The sequence below is a fragment of the Medicago sativa genome, chromosome 5 (assembly GCF_051527215.1).
Source record: "Medicago sativa cultivar Bolivia chromosome 5, Bolivia_mono, whole genome shotgun sequence".
Taxonomy (NCBI): domain Eukaryota; kingdom Viridiplantae; phylum Streptophyta; class Magnoliopsida; order Fabales; family Fabaceae; genus Medicago; species Medicago sativa.
This window is the reverse complement of record NC_140753.1, coordinates 65,598,233-65,626,226: the sequence shown is the minus strand read 5'-3', so window position 1 is coordinate 65,626,226 and position 27,994 is coordinate 65,598,233. Positions and strand designations below refer to the sequence as shown.

General features: G+C 36.4%; 5 protein-coding genes and 1 pseudogene across 6 annotated transcripts; 3 read left to right on the top strand and 3 right to left on the bottom strand.

Annotated features, from left to right (window-relative positions):
- Positions 1-90: 90 nt before the first annotated feature.
- LOC146924080 (receptor-like protein kinase) lies at positions 91-3,998 on the top strand. Its single transcript, XM_085709113.1, has 2 exons — positions 91-2,769; positions 2,938-3,998. The coding sequence occupies exons 1-2, from the start codon at positions 1,692-1,694 to the stop codon at positions 3,549-3,551; spliced, it is 1,692 nt and encodes a 563-aa protein (XP_085565239.1). The 5' UTR covers positions 91-1,691; the 3' UTR covers positions 3,552-3,998.
- LOC146924081 (uncharacterized) lies at positions 234-1,688 on the top strand (annotated as a pseudogene).
- Positions 3,999-6,638: 2,640 nt separating the features above from the next.
- LOC146924079 (Glycosyl hydrolase superfamily protein) lies at positions 6,639-8,207 on the bottom strand. The gene has a single exon (XM_085709116.1). The coding sequence runs from the start codon at positions 7,993-7,995 to the stop codon at positions 6,847-6,849; it is 1,149 nt and encodes a 382-aa protein (XP_085565242.1). The 5' UTR covers positions 7,996-8,207; the 3' UTR covers positions 6,639-6,846.
- Positions 8,208-12,192: 3,985 nt separating this feature from the next.
- On the bottom strand, positions 12,193-15,448 carry LOC146924078 (plant cysteine oxidase 5-like). 2 transcript variants are annotated; one of them, XM_085709111.1, is made up of 4 exons: positions 15,156-15,448; positions 14,651-14,948; positions 14,255-14,406; positions 12,193-14,114 (listed from the first exon to the last, which is right to left on the bottom strand). In XM_085709111.1, exons 2-4 carry the CDS (start codon positions 14,748-14,750, stop codon positions 13,938-13,940), a joined length of 429 nt encoding a protein of 142 aa, XP_085565237.1. In that variant the 5' UTR covers positions 14,751-14,948; positions 15,156-15,448; the 3' UTR covers positions 12,193-13,937. The 2 variants fall into 2 exon arrangements, with proteins under 2 accessions (XP_085565237.1, XP_085565238.1); XM_085709112.1 differs by having other exon boundaries at positions 14,651-14,891.
- Positions 15,449-17,290: 1,842 nt separating this feature from the next.
- Positions 17,291-21,446, bottom strand: LOC146924077 (putative sugar phosphate/phosphate translocator At3g11320). The gene is made up of 4 exons (XM_085709109.1): positions 20,711-21,446; positions 18,954-19,057; positions 18,628-18,856; positions 17,291-17,890 (listed from the first exon to the last, which is right to left on the bottom strand). The coding sequence occupies exons 1-4, from the start codon at positions 21,149-21,151 to the stop codon at positions 17,744-17,746; spliced, it is 921 nt and encodes a 306-aa protein (XP_085565235.1). The 5' UTR covers positions 21,152-21,446; the 3' UTR covers positions 17,291-17,743.
- A 610-nt stretch (positions 21,447-22,056) lies between these two features.
- On the top strand, positions 22,057-22,713 carry LOC146924076 (uncharacterized). The gene has a single exon (XM_085711825.1). It carries the CDS (start codon positions 22,057-22,059, stop codon positions 22,711-22,713), a length of 657 nt encoding a protein of 218 aa, XP_085567951.1.
- Positions 22,714-27,994: the final 5,281 nt, after the last annotated feature.

Genomic DNA, 27,994 nt, shown 5'->3' with positions numbered 1-27,994 from the left:
TGCCACAATTAGGTGGCTAAGGGTGGACCACAATGAAGGTGGAATTTCCAACAACTTTGTTTTAATAATCAAAAGGAGAAACAAATGCCCACACAGAAACAGAAAACTATAACATTGGACACCTCAACTCAAAGAACAAAACAATCTCATTCACCAGCTCCAAAATCTTTCCCTGAAACGTGACAAGGTAACTAAGTGCTTCTTATTTTGTTTTGAGTTGCAACCTTCTCTAAATGGATAGAACTAGCTGTAGCAATAAAATTATTACACTATTGTTGATGATTATTTCCTTCTTGCATGGTGGTTTTACTCTTAACTCTGATGGGTTGACTTTGTTGTCACTCTTGACACACTGGACCTTTGTTCCTCCTCTCATCAACTCTAGCTGGAAGGCTTCTGATTCCTATCCATGTTCATGGTTTGGTGTTCAATGCGACCATAAGCAGAATTTGATTTCACTTAACCTTACTAGTCATGAGATTTTTAGTCAACTTGGACCAGAAATTGGAAACCTTTATCATTTGAAGAACCTTTTGTTGTTTGGTAATGGTTTCTCAGGAAAGGTGCCTTCGGAGTTAAGCAACTGTGGTTTGCTAGAGAAATTAGACCTTTCTGAGAATAGATTTAGTGGAAACATACCGTATAGTTTGAAAAAACTACGAAATTTAAAGTTTGTGAGATTGTCTTCCAAACTCTTTGTTTGAAATTCCTTCCCTTGAAGAAGTGAGCTTGCACAGTAACCTTCTTAGTGGAAATATTCCAACCAATATTGGAAGCTTAACTCATCTATTGAGATTGTATCTATATGGTAATATGTTTTCAGGGACCGTTCCTTCATCTTTTGATAATTGCAGTAAACTAGAGAACCTTGAATTGTCTTTCAACCGTCTGAGAGGAAAAATTCCGGTCAGTATTTGGAAAATTTCAAGCCTTGCATATCTTGGTTCACAACAACAGCCTCTCTGTGGAACTACCTTTCGAAATGACGAACCTCAAGTATCTAAAAAATATTTCAGTGTTTGACAATCAGTTCTCAGAAGTCATTCCTCAAAGCTTGGGAATCAACAGCACCTTAGTGAAGTTGGACTGTATGAATAACAAGTTTCGAGGTAATATCCCGCCAAATCTTTGCTTTGGAAAGCATTTGTTAGAGCTCAACATGGGAATCAATCAACTTCAAGGTGGCATTCCTTCTGATATAGGAAGATGTGAAACTCTGAAGAGATTGTTTCTCAATGAAAATAATTTCACCGGGTCTCTTCCCGACTTTGAAAGTAATATGAACCTGAAATACATGGACATGAGCAAGAACAGTATCGGTGGACCGATACCATCAAGTTTGGTAAATTACCATGTACGTTAATTTGTCAAGCAACAAATTTGCAGGGCACATACCATTAGAGCTGGGAAACCTTGTGAATCTTGTGATTTTGGATCTTTCTCACAATAACTTGGAAGGCCCATTGCCTCTTGACTTGTCAAATTGTACTAACATGGACCATTTTGATGTGGGATTCAATTTCGTAAATGGATCATTCCCATCAAGTTTACGAAGTTGGAGAGACATAACCACATTGGTCTTGAGAGAGAATCATTTCACAGGGGGTATCCCAGGGTTTTTGGCAGAATTTAGCAACCTTCGCAAGTTACAACTTGGTGGAAATTTGTTGCGAGGAAAACTTCCTTGATTGATGGGAACATTGCATGATCTGTTTTATGGATTGAATCTGAGTGCTAATGGATTGACAGGTGGTATTCCTTCAGAAATTGGGATGCTAGGACTGCTGCAAAGTTTGGATATATCCCTGAACAATTTGACAGGAAGCATAGATGCTCTTGAAGGTCTTATTTCATTAATTGAGATCAACATTTCTTTCAATCTTCTCATTGGTTCTGTACCAACACGTCTAATGAGGTTATTAAATTCATCACCGTCGTCATTCATGGGTAATCCTCTCCTATGTGTTAGATGTTTGAATTGCTTTAAAACTAGTTTTATAAATCCATGTGTCTACAAACCAGCTGATCACAAAGGTATCGGTAATGTTCAAATTGTGATGATAGAACTTGGACCTTCAATATTTGTTTCTGGTGTGGTGGTGATAATAATTTTAACATATCTCCAAATAAATGAATTGAAAAAGGGCTCTGATCCTAAGCAACAGTCCCATACGGAAAGGAAGCTGCCTGACCTTCATGATCGAGTGTTGGAGGCTACAGAGAACCTAAATGATCAATATATTATTGGCAGAGGAGCACATGGTATTGTATACAAAGCCATAGTTTATCGATGTGTTTGTGCTATAAAGAAGGTTCAATTTGGATGGAACAAGCAAAAGTGGCTAAGTATCATGTGCGGCGAAATTGAAGTTCTTAGAATGATTAAGCATCGAAATTTAATCAAATATCGTAACCACTTGATTGGAAATAACTATGGTTTTGTCATATACGATTTCATTGACGATGGAAGCCTTTACAGTATTTTGCATGAAAAGAAACCCCTACCACCCTTAACGTGGAATGTTTGGTTTAATTTAGTTGTTGGAATTGCTCAAGGACTACCTTATCTGCATTATGATTGTGTGCCACCAATAGTGCACCGAGACATCAAACCAAAGAACATACTTGTTAATGACAATTTGGAGCCTATTATAGCTGATTTTGGCACTGTCCTACACAGAATGTTGTTTGAGGATTCTTATAGTCATTCTGAAACCAGGAAAATGCTTTCATCGTGCCTTGTTGGTACCCCTGGCTATATTGCACCCGGTAATTTACTATCCATTCATAATTACTGTTAAATTTCATCACCCTTTCATTGCCGATAATAGTTTGATTTCTAGGATGTGGTGATGAGTTTGTTTTACAACACAGATCAGAGGTAGAGTTTTGCAAGATAGTATTTCTCTAACTTGTTTGCCTTGTCATCTGTGACAGAAAATGCTTATGATATAGTGCCTGTAAGAAAGTCTGATGTATATAGCTATGGAGTTGTTTTGCTTGAGCTGATAACCAGAAAGAAATTATTAGTCCCCTCTATGAATGATGAGGCGAAGGAGACCCACATAGTGACCTGGGCTAGATCTGTATTGCTGGAAACACGCAAAATCGAGAAGATTGTCGATCCCTACCTTGCAAGTGCATTTCCCAATTCAGAAGTACTAGCTGAGCAAGTCAATGCAGTGCTTTCATTGGCATTACAATGCACAGAGAACTTGTTTAAGCTGAGGAGTGATAAGGTGCAATATTGTGATGGACTTGTAATTAAAATAATGGGAAATGGTAAGATTCGGTCTGAAAAATTTGCCAGCGTAGCGAATCTAGTTGTTCGGAAAATAACCTATGCTTGGCCTAGTTTGATATTCCTTCCCTCTATCACTGGTCCAATACTTACCAAACCTTTCAACTGGTTTTTCCTATCACGTTGGGGTCAATATAGGTACCTGCAGAAATCCTTGTACTCACAGATCAAATCACACTACTCTTTAAGTACCAATAAACTACGGTCACAGTCCAAAAGGAAGAGAGAGCTTAAGGAAATATTGATGTAAATTGATGGTGGACTACATGTGCCAATGCCAGCCACATATTATTTGCAAATTGTACCAGGACTTATGTGTACAATATGGTTCTATATCTGAAAACATCAATAACATACAAGTTTAATCTATAATTTCTAAAGGGCAGCCATTAGTTAACTATTGTCCATTATCAAATTTTGCCAACTAATCTAACCTATAGTGTTGATATGTCAGTTTTAGGTTCAAAAAATCTCTCTGTACCCATGCACACCTCTTCATACAAAAATTTCTTTGTTTCATATAGGCCAAACTTGATATGCGGCGTTTCTGGAGGTTTGCTTTCAAGCTTTTGATCCATATACACAATTTTGGCACATGTGAGTGACTTTTAGTCATTTTGTACTTCCATTATGAACTTGGACTCTGGCACGTGATAATGTTTTATTGAAACAGATGGAATATTGCTAATGTTCCCATAATTTGATAAGTTGTTCATGTCATTCTGTTTTGATTGTTTCATCTCATGTACTACAACTACGAGGTGCATCTTTGAGTAAATATACGTAATGGAAAAAAATGTTTGTAGATATAAAATGATTTCAATGTTTAATAACACATATATGTTATCTTATTAATTAAAGAGTATAAACTTGCTTTTATTGTTGTAGATCTAAGTTCATACTTCGAAATTATACACCTATGAAAGAATTTATGTCTACAATAAAACATATGAGTAGACTTTGGTGCCTTTTTGTTTTATGAATGGTGTTGGAATCCTAGGGAGTGCCTAGCTAGGTAGGAGGGAGTTTTGGGTGCAGCTGCCCGGATTGGCGTGGCGTACAAACACCCCAACTGTGCGGCAGTTTTGAGCCTGCAGTTGGTTGGGTTTGTTTGCTGGTTTTTGCTGTTTTATTTTTCCTGTTATGCAGCTGTAGTATTCTTTTTGGTGCTGATCTTGTCTTGTTTGTCCGGTATAGGGAGTTCCCTATTACTAGTATTTGTACTGCTCCCTGTATTGTTGTACGCTGGGAATGCTTTTCTTGTTGTTTTCACATTCGCCCCTTCCTCTGTCTTATGAGGTTGGGTGCTTAATAAAGGTGGCTGTTCAAAAAAAAAACACGAGTAGACTAGACATGTTACTTTTTGCATTGTAGATATCTATCCAGGGTTGGATTTCTATATGTGCCTGAGGCTGAGCGCACTATCTTTTGAGTTATTTTTTTTATTTTTTCGAGTGAGATCCAAATTTAACAATATTTTATAGAGCAAAGAAAAACTATAACATGATTAACACTTCAAAGCATGTAAGAACACACCCTATTAATTTAAATTTCAAATCCATACAGAGACACACCCTTTGAAGCCTTAAGAAAGATAAAATAAAATAATTGATTAGGATTTTCACCCATTTACTATATTTGACAAGGTTTTTTTCGTGTTGGATTTTCATTATAACAGCATTAGCAATTGTATCATAGAGGCAAAGAATTTAAAGCCCATGCTTATGTTAGGATTATACAAGAACCTTCAAGCTAGTGATTGGTCTATAACATTGTTGTCAAGAGAGTCAGGAACACACCAAAATGCCACCATCAATCATCTTGTTGATGCTGGATTTAGAGGCTGGTCTTCATTGACATGAGGTATTAAGTTCCACATATATCCTAGATAATGGTTGAAGAGAAATCACAAATTGCTGTTTTAAAGATATCTAAAGTTTATTTGCTTTAGTTTGAGAAAATATTTTCAGTTTAGACTTTAGTTTACTATTTTTACTTTTGATTACAAATTTGTTTTCACTACTTTTGTTTTCTTCTGTTTTCAATGATGGGAATTGATACTTATAGCGAGAGATAGTCTCACGAAAAATTCACGACCATATATTTACCAAGTAACTTTCCTAAATTATAGCCATTACTTCCATTGATTTCCGGCTAAGAAGAATTTCAATTGGCTAAAACATTTTCGTGATTAATTCTAGATAAAATCTCTCGGGATGAATACCTTTCATTTATCTTACGCAAAATTGTTATAAAAAAAAAATGAAGATAACTAATATCCGGAGATACATTTTTTTTTAATTACATCAAGAAAATTAATTGAGTAACTAAAGTCACTAATTAATATGCATTTAATTATTTCTATTTATTATTATATTCGATTATTATAAAGTTAACGCCGAGATTGTGCGGCTCACAATTTGACAAAAGCTATACTTTAAAGCTTCAATAAAACTATCCACAAAGTATATTTGACATGTTTATATTTCTAACTTTGGACCAAACATACACAAAGTATTTGAATGAGAGCACATTTTAAGCCACCAATATATTCTGTTTTTGCAGAGCAGAAGGTGAAGTTTCTACCAAAGCGAATGAATATTTTACTAGGCAAAGGAATGTGATGCAGACAAAGGGGTTCAGAATAAAAAGTATCATAAGCACTCATATGGATATTTTGACAGTTGCAGATGCAGGAATGCGAAATTTTTTGTTACCAGATCCTATATGTGACATGTTTGAGGCCTCAAAGGAGAGCATAGATGCTGGATACTAGTTTCATCCTATAGAGTTTTTGGTTGGACTATAATTTTTGCTGTATATTAAAAAAGAATTTGTATCTATGTTTGGGTGAGTGTTTGCTCACCACCACGGCACAATGGCACGCGTTTTCCTCAAGCTACAAAGTGCAGCTTCCACGCCGACGTGGTTTTCTGCCTCAGTTCTAAGGGTTTCGGACGCGGAACCAAACACATACTTGTAAATTTGATTTTAAATGATCTCAATTTTGTAAAATAATTTTAATTAAAACTGTACTTCAACTAAAGATTAAAATAGAAGTTTATGGTTACAGTACAAATAAATATTAGCCCTGTTAATCTTTATATTGCCTCTGATAACATTTCAGGCCATGTTATCACTAATTCACTACATGCTCAAAAAAATTCTATATTGTGCACATTGGACTGCAAAATTTATTTAAAACCACACATCTAATTTACACAAATTTAATGCAACTCATAGCTTGTTTTATCTAAATTCAAATAATTCATTATTCAAAAAATGAAAACTTCTCATGGCAAAAAAAATAATGAAAACTTCTCCAAAAGAGACCCTGTTACACCAAACAAAAGAATCTGTATTCAAACTTCATTGAGTCATTAACTCAAACACAATTCACAATACTTCTCTACAGAACAATACAAACTTTCTGTTTCTTTTGGTTTCATAAACCAAACTAATTACAAATCTTAAAACCCAATTAACTAATCATTATCACTAAACACCAAAGCTTAAACAACATTAACACTAAACACAAAAACTAATCAAACAATAACCATGCAACAAACCTGAAGAACAATCAGAAACAAAATGAAACCCACATTCACCAATCTTTTCCATCCAGAAGAGAAATCAATCTTATCATACTTCTTCGAACCATTTGGATACAAAATCCCCCAATTCCGTCCATTTCCAGCACCTTCCTTATCAAACAATTCATACAGATAAACCCCTTTCACTCCGTCTTTCAACAACGGCGTTCCGGCACCGGACTTCAAATGCTTCACCAATCCCTTCAGATAAATCTCTGCATAAGCCGAATTCGCATCAAGCTCACTCCCAGAGCTAGGCCATCCCGTTTCCGTAACAATCACCGGAATCGTTTCGTAACCTTCGAGCGCCATTGCTGAAACCACAGCATCAACCATAATATCAAAGAGGTTTTTATAACGAACTCCGGTAGTGAAATCGTCACGGAAGTTAAACGGATGTTCTTGAAAAAGCGCGATTCCGAGAGGAATCTCAGGACGTAAACGGTAGAGATTGTAGGGATAAAGATTGATCAAGAAAGATGAATTAGTATCGGAGAGAAATTGGAGAAGCGGACCGATTAGGTTAACACCGGGAATTTCTTGAAACGCGGCGGAGGAAGGTGGAAAAGGGGAAGTTATGGAGGTGACGAAGGAGAAGGAAGTTGAAACGGAGATTTTACGAATGCCGAGGTCGCGAAGGGAGATGTGAACGTTGGAGATGGCGGGAAGGAGGTTGTTGATGGATTCAGGGTAAACGTCGGTGAAGGCGTTACCGACGGAGATGGTGGTGATTTTGGCGCGTGGGTAGAAAGGAAGCACGTGAGTATAGATCCATGCACGTGCGACGGAGCGGTTAGTGGCGATGGGAGTGACGAGGTAGTTGGGGATAGTGAGGAAGATGGAGATGTTGGTGTAGAGGAGAGAACGGATTATGGATGGGTCGGGTTCTTCGAGACGGAGGTGAGTGAGTTTGAGGTTTTGCATGGCGGTGATGATGCGGTCTGGTGAAGGTGGTGATGATGGTGGTGAGTCTTGGCGGGTGGTGGAGGAGTATGTGACGCCGATTGTGGGGAGAGAGGTGGTGGTTGTTGGGAGGAGAGAGAGAAGAAGGTAGAGAGAGAAAGTTGTTAGAGAGATCATGAAGTTACTGTGATGAAACATGATGGTGGTGATTCTTGGAAGGTGATGAGAGAGAGAGAAAGGTTTTTGAAGGGTTTATGAATTGTGACGAATTGGTTAGTTAGTTTAGTTTAGTTACACAGATTTTGGAATATGGCGGGAACGTATACCCGTGATTCTTGTTTCTTTTTTGCTTTTCGTATTAACTACAACTATAACTATATAAGAATGTGTATATCTATCTATCTCCTAACTTCAATATGAAATGAATCATATATATATATTATGAGTCCTGATACGTGTACACCCTAACGTGGCAAACACCCTCCTACCTCCACACAAAAAAATGACATGTGGCAATGTGGGGCCCACACTCCACTATCTCTCTTTTCCTTTTTCTTCATCCCTCTCTTCTCTTTTCCTTGCTCGATTCCATCTCTCTGATTCATTGGAGGCTTTGCATCTCAATACCAAATTGAATTTCCCCCAGTTCTCGCAACAATTTTCCAGCACCTTCACACCTAAAACTGCAGTTTCTTTCAATACGGCCTTGTTGCGAAATGATACATTTCGAGATGATTTGTGTGGTTCTTCGTTCATTGGGTCATCATCAACAAAGATGAATGTAATGCTCCCACTCAACTTCGTTTCTCTTTTCGACCGTGGGGGAACTCACTTTGTGTCAACATTGTCGTCGCTGTCGAAACCATCAGATAGTATTATCGTTGCGACGTCCCGGCTTGAAACAACTATGCTCAAATTGACCTTGAATCCACCACCAGAGAAACCTCCATACGGTGAGTATCACACTAAGGACACAACAAGGATAACAAAATTGATACAAACATGCCTGTCTGGTGCTCGACGAAATGTTCCAATGCAGTCTCTGCCACCGAAACCACCAGATCGAAGTGTCCAGATCATTATTGTTGAATTCCAAGCGCCAGGGGAACTCACAAATAAGATTTGTTCTTATGTTTGCCTATCGCCACCTCCTCCAAAACCACCGGATTGGGTTGTCGTCCAGCTGCCGCCGTTCATGCTGTCTCGGTCTGTATTGCCAGTTCGACTTCACAAGGAAAATGAATATGAACAGGTACTCCTTGTCGTTTATCTTGGTGTTGGTTTGAATGGCCTCTAGACTATGGTTACAGTGTAGTTTTTGGATATGGAACAAGTAAATCAATTGCATCAACCAACATCAGTACCTTGTTCACTGTCCGTTATGTGTTTGATGAAATGACTCTTAGTGGAACTTGCTATTTTTCAATTATAAATTGGTCCTTAGATTTCAAACAATGGGATCCAGGTACAATCAAGGCTCTAAGGAGTGCTTTTCCTATCACAAATTTAAGAGTCATTCCTTTAGAACACACAATTGTTGGTAGGAATGGTGAATTGCTTCACGAGCTTTATTCTGAGTTTAGCCACACAAGTAGTGAGAATATTGGCTACCTGGTAATTTTAACTCTTTGGCCATGTGATGTATGGTTACTACTAGATCATTTTTCTGCACTTAAACCATACTCCAGGCTTACTCTATCAGCAAGCTTCAAGGTACATGATCTATCCCTTATTTTCCATAAGGATAATTCAACATTTGATTCTAGACCTTTGTTGTTACAAGTGGCAAGTGGCACTGGCAGCATAGTTTTGTGGCACAACATTTTAGATGTTAATTCAACAATTGATCACATAACAACAACATCTCAAGTGTATGAAGTTATATTGGTTGTATATGTTAAAATTGATCCATTGTTTGAAGTGGTGGGCACTATGATATACCTTGATGTGGTTATTCATGTTACCATCATATCAGTTTTCCCACACATTGTGAAAGTTGAAGTAGTTGATTGGTATGAAGAACCTCCAAGTATCATGCTATGGGATATCACTTTGAGTGGTGCATTAACCTTGCACATAACCAGGATGATACGACAATACCTGCTGGAGCTAGCTTACCCTATGGCAAATAATGATGGTGATACTTTTGCTTTTCTTGAGTTAGAATATATACTACAACTACATAATAGGGCAGCTGAACCATATCAGGTTCACCTTTTGAGCTACATGAAGGATCCTTCTAATACCTTACTGAATCATATTTTCAATTAATTATCTTATTCTATTTTCATTACTGAATCAATATTTTCAATTAATTATCTTATTCTGTTGCAGTATAGTCTCAATGTTAATAACATTATGTAGTGATTACTGTTGAAATTTATACACAGTTTGTCGGAATTGCTGGACTTGAAACATAGCACATACACCGTTTTGAGTGTGTTTAGTTGTGCCTGATCTGAGAAGTTGTATCTAATTAGTCATGATCTAATTAAATTTATCTCATTGGTTCTAATTAGTTTTATCTCTGTTCTTGTATTCTTTTGTTGGAAGGACAAAAATAAAGAAAGAATTTACAATTCATATATGATGGAAGACATCAAAATTTGCTTCTGCTAAATCTTTTGAAAGTGAATTTAAAGGATAGCTATTGAAATCTTCTATTGAATTGTGAGTTTGAAGTTGTCCTTCTTCCCATGAACTAGTTCCATAATCATCAGATTTTATAGCATTTACTTGGAACTGAAACAAAGGGTCCAATTTGTTCTCTGATCCATCCCAACAAAACCCTGCATTATTATTTTCCATCACAGTACTTTTCATTTGAGATGGATAAATAGTACTCATATTTGAGCTAGTGCTTGAATTGTTTTCTCTCCCTTGATAAACTCGCAGATTGTAAAAGAAGTTATTTATTGTTGGAATTGCTTTTAGTGCAGTGATCAAATTTAGATTGTGTGTTTGATTCGCCTAAAACAAGATTATTTATACCTGGTAAATATAAATTGGCCAAATATATGGTATGTGTGACCACATTTTTTAATATGCGTGACCACTATTTTTTCAGAAATTAGAATTTGTCCGTCTTTAGGCGTGATAAACTCGTAAATTGTAAAATAAGTTATTTATTGTTGGAATTGCTTTTAGTGTAGTGATCAAATTAGATTATGTGTTTGATTCGCATAAAATAAGATTATTTATACATGGGAAATATAAACTAGCCAAATATATGGTCTGTATGACCACATTTTTACACATGCGTAACCACTATTTTTTCATAAATTAAAACTCGTCCGTCTTTAGGCGTGATAAACTCGCCGATTGTAAATCAGGTTATTTATGGTTGGAAAGATTGTTAGTGCAGTGATCAAATGAGATTATGCGTTCTATTCGCCTAAAACGAAATTATTTACATCTGGGAAATATAAACTAGCCAAATATATGGTCTGTATGACCACATTTTTACACATGCGTGACCACTATTTTTTCATAAATTAGAACTCGTCCATCTTTAGGCGTGATAAACTCGCCGATTGTAAATTAGGTTATTTATGGTTGGAAAGGTTGTTAGTGCAGTGATATGCGTTCTATTCGCCTAAAACGAAATTATTTACATCTGGGAAATATAAACTAGCCAAATATATGGTCTGTATGACCACATTTTTACACATGCGTGACCACTATTTTTTCATAAATTAGAACTTGTCCGTCTTTAGGCGTGATAAACTTGCAGATTGTAAAAGAAGTTATTTATCGTTTGAAAGGCTTTTAATGCAGTGATCAAATGAGATCATGCGTTCGATTCGCCTAAAACGATATTATTTACACCTGGGAAAGAAAAACTAGCCAAATATATGGTCTGTATGACCACATTTTTACATATGCGTGACCACTATTTTTTGCACATGTAAGTTACAGATAACCAAATAAACGAACAATATAACCATAATTTGTCAAAGGCGTAACCATTTTTGCGTAAATTAGAATGTCTCACGACTAGTTTTAAACACATGAAAGGAAAAAAAAAAACATGGTTACGCCTTTGTAAAACTGTGGTTACACACTTCATATATTTGGTTATACATAATTTTCCTGTGAAAACAATATTATTTTAAGGCGAGTTATCACTGAAATATCAAAAAGTGATAAAATGTAGTGAAAACAATTTACTCATTGTTTAAGGCATTTTAAGGCGATATATGTATTCGAGTTTAAACTATTTACTCATTGTTTGATGATCATTGAAAAGTGAGGTGAATGTTCTTCATTGTTTGACAGACTTTAGGAAAACTATCGAAAAATGATCTGCGTTTAACCATTTTTTAACAAAGGTGTAACCACATTTTATTTTCATGACCAAATTGTCTTTATCACTATTTCACATGATATAAAGAGTTCAAGAAACATAGAATCTATATCTTTTGATATTTTAGTGATAAATTTCCCATTGATTTACAATAAATAAGGAAAGTTTACAATACCTTAATATTACACATCCAAGTCAAAACATTACAAAGAAATCTGTCAATTATCAAAGAATCACTCATTATTTCTTATGGTCCTTCCCATACACTTTTCATCTTTTCTTCTAGTACAACCAATCCCTCCTCTTTGTTAAACTGGTAATACAAGACCTTGACTTTCATGATTCCAAGATCTTTCTTATCTTTCACCTTGGGTATATCAAGTCATGACAATTGACAACAACCTAAATTGAAGCTTCTTTTCAGTTTGTACTTCTAGATCAAGGGGTAATATTATAATTCCATTCCCAATCGTTTATATTGCTCAATGTCATCATTAAAAACCTGAAGTGTTAGTTATTGAGTCTTCTTGCAATCAACTAATTTGCGGAGCCCAAATAACAAACACATTACTAATCGTTATCAAATGCAAAATAAAATATGCCACAAAACAACTCCAAAAATGAAAAATTACATACGGGTCCAATTTATACCAACAACAATCACATTAATATATGTACCTTGTTCCAAGAAACTTATAGAAACTGCTATTCAATTTCATACCAATGATCATCAATTGCAGAAATAGGAAAACTGAAATCCTCTAAAACATACATGTAGTACTTATAACATGAGTTATATGTGAATAATTTTCTATATTTGACAAACTTCTTCATTCCAATTAGTCTCCTTCTCACTATTTCTACACGTATTTTCTGTGCAATGCCTACATCTGAGGCAATTTGCGGGATCTTAACTGATATGCAGGGTTCATATGTGAACTATTGTATAACTTTCTATATCCGAGTTAGGAAAACTAACAAAAATTGTGCTAGAATTCACCATTATTTTTCAAATGAGTTACCCTGTGTGAGATGTGAATTACTAAAAAAAAAGATTGAGAATGACTGAACCATGTTTTATCCCGGGGGTGCAATTTTTATTTTCATATAGATTTTGTCTCTTTCTCACTACTTGTCTACGTGCTCTCTTTGAAAGGAATAAATCTGAGTACTTAATAAGTGCACCTTGAATCTTGGGTATGACAAGATTGAAAGTGAGAAGCAAAATTAACACTAATGTAGATGGTTAACATGTGATAAAAGGCAATTGATTGCAACTTTCTCCAACAATTTATCTAGTAGAGACATGTTAAACTATTTGGAAATAGACTTAAAGAAACTTTCATCCTCTGTAGATGTTAATTTCAAGTCAAGGATTACCCCTTAAAGAGATCTATAAAGACAGGTTTTGACCATTTTGCTTAAAAAAACAAAACAGAAAAGAAGGCCTAAATCTTACTCCACCTAACAGTTGCTCAAGTGCAATGTTGAGCCCTTAATCATCTTTCCTTAATTCCAACTAAAAATTAGCAAAAAGGTATTTTTTCTGTAAACGGTCATCTAGATAGGAAAAAGGGGCATGTTAATGAAGCCAAATTATAAAGTTATTGTGCAATAGCTAATCTACTTGTACTTTCTATAAGAAGTAAGTAAATCAAAGCAATTACGATCCCATGTGCGAGGTTTTAAATTATTGCCACAATTGCAGCCATAATGTCTAGGTTTTGGAACCGTTATTACGGCCGCATCAAACCCATTTGTCCACAATTTCTCACAATATCAACAATTGCAGCGTAGTGGCATTTTCGATTACAAACAATTGTTAAGGACTGAATCATAAGTAAATACAATAAGGAGTGTCACCTTGGGATAGATCACATGATGCAGGCAAGTCGATCCAATCAAATGCTTTCACATGCAACGAACCATAGAGAACCTTGCTTAAAACAGTCATTCTAGGATGATCATGCAGCGGAATCAAAGAACCAGGAGACATACAGAATACTCCAATCTGCAAAAACAAAAAATTCAGCTTCAGCCCATTTGAATCCAAAATTCAGTGTTAAAAACAAGACTCAATCCAAATCTATATAGAGCATCAACACTTAAACAGTGACAAACTGCAATTACAAAAACAATCAAAATGCTTACAGAGAACTTGTCACATTCGTGCAGGTGAATGTACTTAATAGGAGGACCCTCATGAGTTCCATTTCTCCCATTTCCACCATTCATAGAACGTTTCCAACTTCGTGCCAGTTGTGCCTCATGGTCAAGACCGACATGGGAAGGCTTCAACCCATCTGCCATGGCAATGCTGCCAATGCAGTTTATAAAAGGTTAATTAACACAATGATTCACCGTTCACTGTAACAATAAGGAAACTGTACTATTACTAACAACATGCATGTATCCCAAATCAAACATTACAGTATACAGTTCACAATCAAATTCGGCAAATTCAAATGCTTTAATTACACATTTATCATATGCAATTAAATAAGTAAATTGTACAAATTCAACACAAAACAAAGGATCAGATTGTACCTAAAACGGTTCGGACTTTTTTGAGAGCTTCTTCTGAAATAGGTCCTTCAGGAGACAAGGAAGCCTTGCAGACGTCATACAATTTCTGAATATACGGCATTGTACTCAACAATTCTTAAACAATCAATGCAACAGCTAGATTTTCAGATTTCAGAATCCAATAAAACAATGAAACTTGGATCCAAAATATCACTCAGGTCGCTAGAATCCAATCAAAACAGCAAAAGAAACAGCTTCATTTCTACGCAACAAAACAAGTGCATGAGAAATTGATCAACTCAAATCCAATAAACAGTATCTGCAATCATCACAAACATCAAAAATTCACAACACAAATAATTATAACCAATAAAATCAGTTCAAAGTTCAAACCATAAAAAAAAAAAAAAAAAAAAACTTGCAAGTTCTAAACTTTAGTAACATCATCACATAAAAATTCAATCTTTGAAATTAAAAACAACAAAAAAGAAAATGGGTTGTCTTGAATAATTAAATTATGCCATACCCAAGTTTCATATGACGGAATCAAATTATGCCTCAGTGTAGTTCCGCCCGAGTGTGAGCCTACGGTGGTTGTGAGGAGACAATGACGGACAAGAGAGGCGGCGGTGGGAGGAGGTCGTAGTTGTTGAGGGAAAAGGAGATATGGAAGAGTGAGCTTAGAGAGATAGAAAGAGGAGAAGATTATGTGGTTGTGAAGGAAACTACCAAACTACCCCTTATCACGTGAATTTACCAAACCACCCCTGCCACATCAGCGGGTGTACCAAAAGGGTGTAGCAAAAGAGTGGTTCACCAATCTTTTTCCATATATTATATACTAAACTGCTACTATATACTATTGATTGATATCACTCAGGTTCAACTCTCTAGTTGTATGAACGTGTATGCAATGTCTGCACTGAGTCACTGATTTTTGCTTTCTCTTTCACCCATCTACCTTTCTTCTTTCACCAACTAACTAACTAACTAGTAACCACACCACATTGAACTCTACTATAATTGTCATAACTAAGTGTGTGTTTGGTATCCCAGCGATTATATCAGAATCACAGTAATCCTTTGTGATTTTGCAAAAGCTACAAAATATAGATTTGAGAAAATCACGGTGGGTCACCGTAATTTTAGCATGCCCATCGTGATACCAAACATAGGCTAAATATGTTTTAGTTTCGGCTTCTTTATTGTGGGTGTGTTACCAATCACTAATTGAAAATGCACATTAAAATAATAGAGTTTATTAAAAAAATATTATTTTAAGATATTGTCTGTGTGAAAAGAATTTATGCAGTAAACAAATCACATCTAATTATGTTTGTGACTTTAGATATGGTTATGAATAAAGTGAAATAGTTGTTGTTATTAGGCGTTTTTTTTTTTTTTTTTTGAAACGGCAAAATTTAGTAGGCATAACCTGCATAAGAAGCGCAAGGCCAGCAAAAACAATCTAACAAACAAATAGGGTGTTGTATATATGCGGAACACCCTATAATTGATTAGACGATTTATAATAGATTAATAGTGTAAAATCACAATGGATTACTGTGATTCTGATATATGAATTAAACTCTTCTTAAACAACTATTTTAAGAAGAATTTAATTCATATACACTAATAGAGTATATGAATTAAATTCTTTTTAAAATAACAACCATTGATATTCTTGTTTTAAGGTATCTTCACTTTAGAAGAGTTAAATTATTTTTATTGAGTGGATGTGAGGAAAAAATGTAGCTTCTATAAGGTGGCATCACGTAAGCAAACCAAAAGAACTAAGAGGTTTAGAGTTGAAAAATATAATTGTATTCCATTTGAACAACCATCTCATCACCAATGCAAAGAATTAGACTTAATTGGCCTTAACTCCTTGAATGCATGGATAGAAATCGAATTTGATGTTCAAAATTTTGACGCGTTCACGCAGTCAACATACATGTGACCATTGAATCAAGATCGAACAATTCATATTTCAATGCAAGTTTTAATTTCTTTTAAAAATAAAAATACAAAACTTAAAATCTAATTCATCCGATCTTGTTCCAAGACCACCTCTTTGCGTGAATGCATAAAAAAAATTGACGGCATATGCATGTAAAATGTAAATGTAAATGAATGGAGCTTCCACTTCTTTATGTCAAGACAGGTGGAGTTGTGATCAAAGCCTCAAGAGTTATATCTTAAGTTGTTTGCAATAGCTAATGTATGTTCAGTTAAATATGAGTGTTGTTGACTTAGATTAACTTGGGGATGGACCATACCACTGGTCTTTTGTGAGTGTGCAAACTATATCTTCTGATGTATCTGCCCCATTCACAGTCAATATAAGTAATTTTATTAGCAATACGTCTTCATGTGTGTCTAAAGTTATACATGCACACTTGTAAATCACAGTTTCAAATTTATCAGCAACCGGTGGTCTTTCTCTAGTGAAAATCGATAGGGTAAACCCATGAATGATGCTCTTATAAAATTTTCTTTTTCAACAATTTATCAACCCAACTTTTCCCAAAATAGAAACAGAGAGATACTTAATATGTTTAAATTAGTGAGTTTTATAGATTATTTTCTTCAAAAGCTTTTGCTAAAATATTAACAAAATTATTTTAAACATAAACATGTCATTCCAAAGATACAAACATGTCACCAAATAATTACTATTGTAACTTCTAGTTTTGAATAGACAATGTCTCACCAAACCATAAAACTGCACTACCTAATTGAGTACCATATACTACAATAAAAAAATACGAATTTTCTCGTCAATAAACAAATTTAAGCATTGTAAATAACAAATGAGTAGAGATCCAATTATACAACTCTTTCTTCAAGAATAAATGACTACAAGACATTCCTCAGTATGCCAACATGGGTATAGTACAGAGATCATTCACTTACTGGAACTTGGTACCATGAGCTATTTCTGGACAGTCGCTAATATAATGGGGAACCCCTTCAATAAGGCTTTCTATGTGGGGCCAAAAGAATTCTTATATAGAATCTGTAACATCCTGATTCTGAACAATTTGTCTCATAGAATCTTGAAATTGTCAGCACAAAGTATAGAGAATTCACTGATGAATTCTTATATCAGAATCACTTGCTTCTCTTTTTGGCTTCACTATAAAGTACAACTCCAAGGACTGTGAGTGAATAACCCATCATTCCAGTGACTGAAACTGGGTTTCTAAATATTAGAATTGAAACTACAACTGCTACAGCCCCTTTAGCATTCCCAAGTACCTATATGAACAAACTCTTCGATTAGTAGTTAAACTTCGACTTACATCATTTTAAGTAAATATATCAAATACTAGACTACATGATAATTGTACATCTTGAATCCAATATATCTACTCACTCATCCTTATTTGAATCATACTCATTAAACTTTTCCTGATCTAGAATAGGTGTATGAAAAAAAAAAATCCTAAAAACAAATATTTACATTTTCATTTGTTACTATAACATCAAACGCTACAAAGTTTAAAACAATTGTATATCTACTAAGCAATTTAGCAACAAAAAAAATTGCAGCAGCCGGCTTTTGGCCAAAGAAATCTAATGATCTGAATCAGTAAAACCTGAAATGTCATGGAACAAAGAATACTGATAGCAACTCTACGTCGGATAATTGCAATTACAGACAAAACTTCAGTAAAAAAAAATTGACATCCTTAGTTCTAGGTTCTTGTGATGTCTAGCAATACAAGTATTTGAATATACTGCCCTACTACAGGCTTTAGGGATCCAATGAAAATATAAGCAGCATTCCCTGAACCTCTTTTCCAAGAGGTTTGAAATAATTATGAAATAGAAACTAAAAAACAATTTAGTCATGAATTTAAAGAAACTTGTTTATAACAATGGAAAAAAGCTAGGTTGGACCAATTAAAAAGACAGCTGGCAGGCATGTTTGTTTGAGTGAATATATAAATTTAGCAAACAAGTTGTATGACTATATGAAAAGGGAGGCATACCTGAAGGGTGAGAGCACTGGTATGTTTTGTGACCAAAAAATTGGTCAGATTGACAAAATATGCAAGTGCGGAATTGAACAGCAGGTACCAAATGATCTTCACATCATCTCTGGCAAGAGCCAACGTGATGCCGATCACATTTTCTTCCATATAAAGTGTAGCAGGAAGAAGGAAAACAACAGCCATTGGAGCCATGTAAAGTAGAAGGTTCATAGAATTCAGCTTCTCCCTAAGACACAACAAGGATGTCAATACCCATTTATTATATAACTTGATAACAGAAGAAAACAAATTAATGAGGTAAATATCATGCTACTCATACATACCCTTCAGATGAAAGCAAAATTCCTTGTAACACTGTTTTTAGAGCTCGTGCCGCTGTAGCTGCAACACATATTATGAACCCAAACAAATGGAAGCTTGGTTCACCCTGTAAGCAAAGAAAGAAAAGAATAGCAAATGTATCAGAATCCATAAAGATTCTTATTTTCATAGTTTGGTTTCAAAAAATCCATCATCAAAACACCAAATAAGTCCACCAAAAACAGAACACCACACAATATGAACATATCAAGTTCCTATGATAAAGATTTGATCATTTCTTACACCTATTAGTAACTGCAAAGTGAAAAGCGTTTCATTTCACATGGCAGCGGATATCATATAAATCAAGGTTAGCGCAGATCCTAAGATAAACTTAAATCAGATATTTCACTGGTTATAAAAGTAGAGATTCTTTTATGTACACAATGGAAGTAATAAATCAATCTTTCACAAGCCACTCCATTGCTCATAAAAACAATTGAACTAGATCTGTATGGTTTTTAAATCACCAATAGTTAGAATCAGCACAAGCATAAAAATCTCAAGATACTAATGACTTTTGATAAGTGGCAAGGACCATAATTTTGCTTAATTTGATTGAAGTGTTTCCCTTTTAACAGGAGTCTAGCTCCCAGTTTTAAAAACAAAGTCCAAGACCGCAATTTGGGCACAACATCGAGGTTTTTGTACCTCTGCAACTAAGGTTAAGGGGCACATATGCAGCAAGTGACTGCAGTTCTCCGCACTTTGAAGGATCATGACGCAACTGCGACTGCTATTTAAAAGTCAAAACCTTGATCTACCTTCTGAATACCAAAATCCCGAAAACATAAATAACATGATCAACCTTAAGTTGTTAATGAACTCTCAAATCGATCAATAGCACCCCAAGTTCAGTTACATACTGGAATACTCATTGACCAGATTTTTTTAATTGAGAAATGGTTTTTACACAAAATCCAACGTCTACACCGTATACATGTAGACTATGAAGCACAGACATTTCTCGGATTAGGCGTGTTCCGGTGTCGGACACGTGTCGTGCCCGATACTGACACGACACCAACATATAATCACACTAAATTATGTGATGTTCTCAAATTATTAGCGGTGTCGACGTGTCAGTGTCCATGCAGTGTCCAGTGTCCGTGTCTGTATCCGTGCTTAGATTATCTCCAACTTTTATACTTCTTATTTTTCTCTCTCCTCGGATCCGAGGTTCACACACATTGGTAAATTACACAATTGTTTCTGATTTACAAGGACCCTTTAGGAATTAAGACAAAAAAAAAGTACTCCATTTCATTTGTTGTGATTAATGCACTAACAGAATCATTCCAAAACTGTTCTAGAATATACTCTCTACCATCTTAAATATAAGTAAAAATCAAAACGAATTCAACTAAAATTTGAAATAAATAAGTTTGGACTTTTGCTTACATTTTTTTTAGAGGATTTTTGCTTACTTGATAACTTACTAATATAATTTTCTTAAGCAAGGGACTTACCCAACAATAAAAAATTACAAAAGCTAATCCAAAAACATTTCCCATACCCCAAAATGCAATTTATAAACTTTCATCACCGACAATATGTGATCACCGACACATTTCAATCAAACACGAAACCAAATCGTACAAATTGAATAACAAACAAAAACAAAAACAAAAACAAAAAAATCAATAATGAAGAAAAAGTGCTTATTATATATGTACGTGTATACAAGTTGTACACAAGCAGTTAAAAGATAGAGACTTACCCCACTAGCAATGATAACACCAGTAACAACAGGAACAAGAGCAAGATAAGTAAGCCAAGCTTCTCTCTTCAACGTCATAGCATAAGCAAAAACCGCAGTAAAAAACGGCGTAGTAGCACCGATAGCTTGATTAAACGACACAGGAAGATACCGTAACGAAACATTACCAAAAACAACGGAAACACAGAAAATAAAACTTAGAGTAGCGATCTTAAAGAATTGAAGACGAGAACGCATGAATTGCATTGGAACCATTTTGAACCAAGCGATTGCAACGTAGCTGAATAAGGAACATGCTGTCATGTGACACATGGTGAGGAAAATTGGGTATTTGAAACCGTAGTTTGAAAGGAGATACTTGTTTAGGAGTAGGACTCCTATGTTGGATGAGTACCATGCTGAGATTAATGTTATTGTGAAGGTTTTGCTTGATTCTTTCATGGTTTTGGGGATTATTGGGTTTTGTTCATGGATCTATGAAGAGGAATGGGTTTGTTAGAATAGAAGGAATTAAAGGGAGAAGAAAGTGTGTTTAAAAAGCGTATAAAAGACAAAAACGGTGTTATTGTTATTGGTATTGTATGAGTGAAGGAAAGGTAAACGGGAACGCGCATACAAACGGGGACTTAGACTTAGTTGAGTTCCATTTCCTTGCACTTTCTTCTTCTTTTTAGTTACTCGTTCTAATTTACAGCGTTTTTTAAGTGTTGAAGGTGTCAAGAAAAGGAGGAGACACGGAATCAATAAACAACAAATTAGCATATATAAAGATTCAATTCAACTGTAGTATACGTATTTTGTCAACAAAAAAAAAAAAAAAAAACTGTAGTATACATATATTTAATAAAAATATTTGATATTAAATATATGTATATTTCTGAAAGGAAAAATATATGTATAAGTGGTCAACCCTTAATTTTGCTTGAAACTCCAAAGATGACTACATTAATATTTGTAAAAAAAGAAATCATCTTTAGAATAAAAGTTTACGATAAGGAATGAACCATGAATTAAGTTTAGCTAGATCGAGTATTATTTATTTTTGAATGAACGCTAGACTGAGTCGAAAGTGTGATTTATTAGAAAGATAAAATAAATTAAATGCATAATAGATACAAGAAATTTAAGAAATTATAAGATATATTCAAAATAAAAAGAAATTTCAATGATATAAGAAAATTCTATTGTTTGTCCCCTTTTTTCTCTGATAGCTTTAATCTAGATTACATAAGAAATAAGTTAGGCTTGCATAACTTTAGATTTATGTTTTTCTAAAAATGTGTTGACCAAGAATGTGTTTGAATACGTGACAAGACAAACATATACGAGTGAACTAACGATCAAGAATGAGTGCAATGAGCTCTGAGTTTGTCTTCTCCGCTCAAGGTAACCAAAACCTTCAAGCCACCAAAAAACCACCCGACCCCCAAAAGCTCCCAACCCCTAAGATTTCCTTTCGTGATAAGCTCCTAGGACCCTCACAAGAAATACCAATCCGTGAAAAAGAGGACATGATTGAAAAAAAGCTTGCCCGTATTGAGCATGAAAATGGAAACCGGCTTCTACCCAAGGTTTATCTGGAACCAACAGTCTTCCAAGAACTCTGTACACCATGGAAGGATGCAATTGTTGTCAAGTTGTTGGGGAAAAATCTCGGCTACCACACCATGAGAGAAAGGCTGCAAAAAACATGGAGACTCCAAGGAGGCTTCGAAATCATGGATAACGACAACGGATTTTACATGGTAAAATTCGATCAAGCTGCAGATAAAGAAAAAGTCATCACTGGGGGGCCTTGGTTAATCTTTGATCACTGCCTCGCAGTCACTCACTGGTCGCCAGAATTTGCATCTCCAAATGCCAAAGTGGATCGTACAATTGTTTGGGTAAGATTTCCAGGTCTGAATTTAGTCTACTATGATGAGAGTTTCCTTCTAGCTATGGCTTCAGCACTTGGCCGCCCAATAAAGGTAGACACAAACACTCTGAAAATCGAACGATGAAAATTTGCAAGAGTCTGCGTTGAAATTGATCTCACTATGCCGGTAGTAGGGAAAATTTGGGTAAACGGTCATTGGTACAAAGTCCAGTATGAGGGCCTTCATCTAATTTGCACCACTTGCGGATGCTACGGTCACCTGGGGAGGAACTGCAATTCAAAGCCAATCCCAACCAACGCTACTCCTCAACATGCCGCTGTTGACCACCATGAGGAAAGCACGCAGACGCAGCAACAGCCAATTCCCACAGCCAGCCAAACGCATTTAATTCAGGACTCCCAAAATGGTAAGGCTGTTACGAATTTTCCTAACGAATCATCAGCACATAATGACAAAATAATTAGTATTGATGATGGAAATAATGAGTTGCATGGTGATTGGCTACTTGTGACTAGAAAAAAGAAAATACCCATTGGCTCCACCTCAATTTCCACAAAATCTGCCCCACAAAAAGCTAGCCGATTTTCAGCATTAAACAATTTGACACAAAAAATTAAACCTGGCCCACACTACCAAGCTAATCATTCTCGGCCTATCCTTACTGAAATCCCACGTGCTACAAAAAACCTCAAAGACCCCAAAAGGCGCCGACATGATGATGATGTCGTTTTTGACTCAGTCATAGAATACTCTTTTGATCCAACAAACAAAAAAGTTATGTCATCTATTCCCAACCCAAAGTCACCTATCAAGACTGCCTACATGGCTAAGGTCACTCCACAAATCCCCACTCACCAAACTAACACCAACCGTGGCCCACATATACATGCCCCACAAGAAAGTTATATCACCAACCAAGACAATATTCATAAACCCAACGACATGAATTTAAGCTGCCACAAATAACCTGAACTTGACAAAAACATTCCCACAAATGCCCAAAGCTGCGACAGCATTCAAGAGGTGCAAGATGACCCCATTATTACTCCAGAAAATCATGACCCTCATGGAAATAGTGAAGAAGACATGGTTACGTGATTGCTGCCTCTTTGGTTTAAGCTTGAATAGTTTTGTTATGGAAGCACTTCTACATATATCCATCCTCTCTTGGAATATTAGAGGGGCACAAAATAACGATGCTAGAAGAAACCTCAAAGAACTGATGAGAAAGCATAATCCAACTCTCATGGCTATCTATGAAACACATATTCCTTATAGCAGGCTATCCTCCTTTTGGACAAACAATGGTTACAACCCTATCCATATCATTGAAGCCAATGGCCACTCTGGAGGAATTTGGCTTATGAAACAATTGGCCACAAACATCACCACTGCTGTCATTGATTCTAACCGCCACTCCATAACCTTCTCTGTTAGTTGTGGCAGCGCCAGCACCCTTTGCACTTGTATTTATGCTATCCCTAACCCTACACTACGCCCCAACCTCTGGTCCCATCTTGTGAATATCAACCAAACCACAAATGCTCCTTGGGTTCTCATTGGCGATTTCAATGAAACTCTTCTCCCTAGTGATCAACGAGGAGGTATTTTTCACCACAGCAGAGCAGCCACTTTCTCTAATTTCATGAATAATTGCAACCTCCTCGACCTCACAACTACAGGTGGTCGTTTTACTTGGCATAGAAACAATAATGGCATCCGCGTTCTCTCCAAAAAACTTGATAGAGGCCTTGCCAATGTTGACTGGCGTATGTCTTTCCCTGAAGCTTTTGTGGAGGTCCTGTGTAGAATTCATTCTGATCATAATCCTCTTCTTCTCCATTTTGGTGGTCTTCCCCTTGTTAGAGGACCAAGACCTTTCCGTTTTGAAGCAGCTTGGATTGACCATAATGATTATGCGGAGTTGGTAAAAAGATCTTGGCACTCCCCCAATCACAACATCTCTGCGTGTTTGAACAAAGTTAAGGACAACTCTATCACTTTCAATCATGAAGTCTTCGGCAACATCTTCCAAAGAAAGAAGCATATAGAAAATCGGCTCAAAGGCATCCAAAATTATCTAGAGAGGGTCGACTCCAGCAGGCATTCCCTCCTTGAAAAAGAGTTGCAACGTGAATACAATCACATTCTTTTCCAAGAAGAAATGCTTTGGTACCAAAAATCAAGAGATAAATGGGTAAAATTTGGAGACAAAAATACTGCCTTCTTTCATGCTCAAACCATCATTAGAAGGAAGAAAAATAGAATCCATCGTCTTCAGCTTCCTTGTGGTACTTGGACATCAGATAGCGACACTCTTCAACAAGAGGCCCAAAATTATTTCAAGAACTTTTTCAGTGGTAACCAGCCCAACCATGACCGATCCTTCAATGAAGGTGCACACCCAACCATTGATGCCGAAGGTAAAATTTCTCTAACCTCTCCCATTACCAAAAATGAAGTGTTTGCTGCCCTTAACTCTATGAAGCCCTACAAAGCCCCTGGCCCAGATGGTTTCCATTGCATCTTTTTCAAACAATATTGGCATATTGTTGGTGATGATATTTTCCATATGGTCCAAACAGCTTTTCAAACAGGTTACTTTGACCCGGAGATCTCAAACACTCTCATTGCACTCATTCCTAAAATTGACCCACCCTCCACTTACAAAGATTTCAAACCCATCAGTCTCTGCAATATTACTTATAAAATTATCACAAAGGTTTTAGTTCTCCGACTGAGACCTATTCTTACTAACATTATTGGTCCCTACCAAAGCAGTTTTCTGCCTGGTAGGGGTACTTCAGATAACTCTATTGTTTTGCAGGAAATAATTCATTTCATGAAGCGGTCTAAAAGGAAGAAGGGTTTCGTAGCTTTCAAACTTGATCTGGAAAAAGCTTTCGACAACGTCAACTGGGATTTCCTCAACTCTTGCCTTCATGACTTTGGTTTTCCTGACATCACCATCAAGCTCATCATGCACTGTGTATCTTCCTCCAGCTACTCTATTTTATGGAATGGGAACAATCTTCCTCCTTTCAAGCCTACGCACGGTCTCAGACAAGGTGACCCGTTGTCTCCGTATCTTTTCATCCTTTGTATGGAAAAGCTCTCCGTTGCTATCAATTCCGCCGTCAACCAAGGGAGATGGAAACCGATTCAGCTCACTAATGGGGGACCTCAAATTTCTCACCTTTTATTTGCAGACGATGTCCTCCTTTTCACTAAGGCGAAAAGCTCTCAATTTCATTTCATCCACAACCTCTTTGATAGATTCAGTAGAGCTTCTGGTTTGAAAATTAACATTGCTAAGTCGAGAGCCTACTACTCTCCTGGTACTCCGCATGGAAAAATCACCAATCTCACCGCCATCTCTGGAATTCAAAGCACTAATTCTCTTGGAAAGTACTTAGGATTCCCTATGCTTCAAGGTCGTCCGAAAAGAAGTGATTTCAATTTCATAATTGAAAAAATGCAAAATCGTCTGTCATCTTGGAAGAATAGGCTCTTAAATAGAACAGGTAGATTAACTCTTGCAACATCTGTCTTATCCTCCATCCCTTCCTACTATATGCAGATTAATTGGCTTCCCCAAAATATTTGTGATAGTATTGATCAGACGACTCGGAATTTCATTTGGAAAGGAACTAATAATAAGGGAATTCATTTAGTGAATTGGAAAAAGGTCACCAGTCCGAAGAATATTGGAGGATTGGGAGTTCGCACAGCAAGAGAAGTCAATACATGTCTACTTGGGAAACTTGTTTGGGACATGGTTCAATCAACTAACAAATTGTGGGTTAACCTCCTCTCAAATAAGTATATAACAGGGAAGAATTTTCTTCATGCCACCTCCAACAGCAGCAGCTCCCCTGCTTGGTCATCTATTATCAAAGCCAAAGACATTTTTCACTCTGGTTACCGTTGGCGCGCGGGCTCAGGTTCCTCCTCTTTCTGGTTCCACAATTGGAGCACTCATGGTTTTATTGGATCGCTTGTTCCCGTAATAGACATTCATGACATCCACCTTTCAGTTAAAGAAGTTTTCACCTTCAATGGTCAACATACTCAGGCTCTCTATACAACTCTTCCTCCTATAATAGCTGAATTTGTAAACAACACCCACATGAATTTCAATGAAACAGTGGAAGACGCTTTCATTTGGAGTCACAACAAAAATGGTGTCTACACCACTAAAAGTGGGTACTCCTGGCTTCTTAACAATTCGGATTCCTCTCCAAATACTACACCTCATTTATCTTGGTCTTGGATTTGGAAGCTGAAGGTTCCTGAGAAATTCAAGCTGCTTGTTTGGCTCGCATGTCATAATGCCATCCCCACTTTATCTTTACTTCATCATCGTCATATGGCACCAACCGCTGCTTGCTCGAGATGTGGAGAACAAGAGGAAACTGTTTTGCACTGCCTGAGGGACTGCCGGTTCTCCTCCAGCATCTGGCTTACTCTCGGTTTTACAAATCAGGAGTTTTTCTCGGATAGCGCCGCGCACAGCTGGATAAAAAATAACGCAAATGGTGGTCACCCTTCAACCTTTCTTGCCGGCCTCTGGTGGACGTGGAGACACCGGAACTTGATGTGCTTAAGCCATGAAACGTGGGCTCTCCCTCGGCTGAGCTTTCTCATTCATGACACGGCTGATTCCATTGATGACAGCTTTCAAACGACTACTGTCAGCCACCAAAGTCGCATGGTTCGCTGGAATAACGAAAATTTCAGCTGTCATGTGCTCAATGTGGATGGAAGCTGTTTAGGTGTGCCTATTAGAGCTGGATTTGGTGGGCTTGTTCGAAATTCTGCAGGATTTTATCTCTCGGGGTTCTCTGGATTTGTCCCAAATTCAACTGATATTTTGTTAGCCGAGCTCACCGCAATTCACCGTGGTCTTGTTTTAGCTGTGGAAATGGGAATAGAAGAATTGGTGTGCTACTCGGACTCCTTGCTCTCTATAAGCCTAATCACTGGTCATGCCTCAAATCTTCATGTCTATGCAGTTTTAATACAAGACATAAAAGACCTCTTGTGTTCAAGAAGCTACACCATTCATCATTGCCTCCGTGAAGGAAATCAATGTGCCGACTTCATGGCAAAGCTTGGGGCCAATTCCAATGAAGAATTCACTTCTCATGCTACTCCTCCGACCGATCTCCTTCCTTTGATTAGAAGCGACGCTATGGGAACTTTCTTCCCTAGAGCTTAGGCTTTTCTTTTCCCTTTTTTGTCTCTGTTTTGTTTTCTTTTTGTTAGCTTTGTAACCAAAAAAAAAAAAAAAGATATAAGAAAGATAGGTATCTCAAAGCTTGCTAGAGAACGATTTTTAAATAGCAAAGAAGTAAATATGAAACAAAGAAAATACAATTAAAGGAAGATGAATTTATAATGA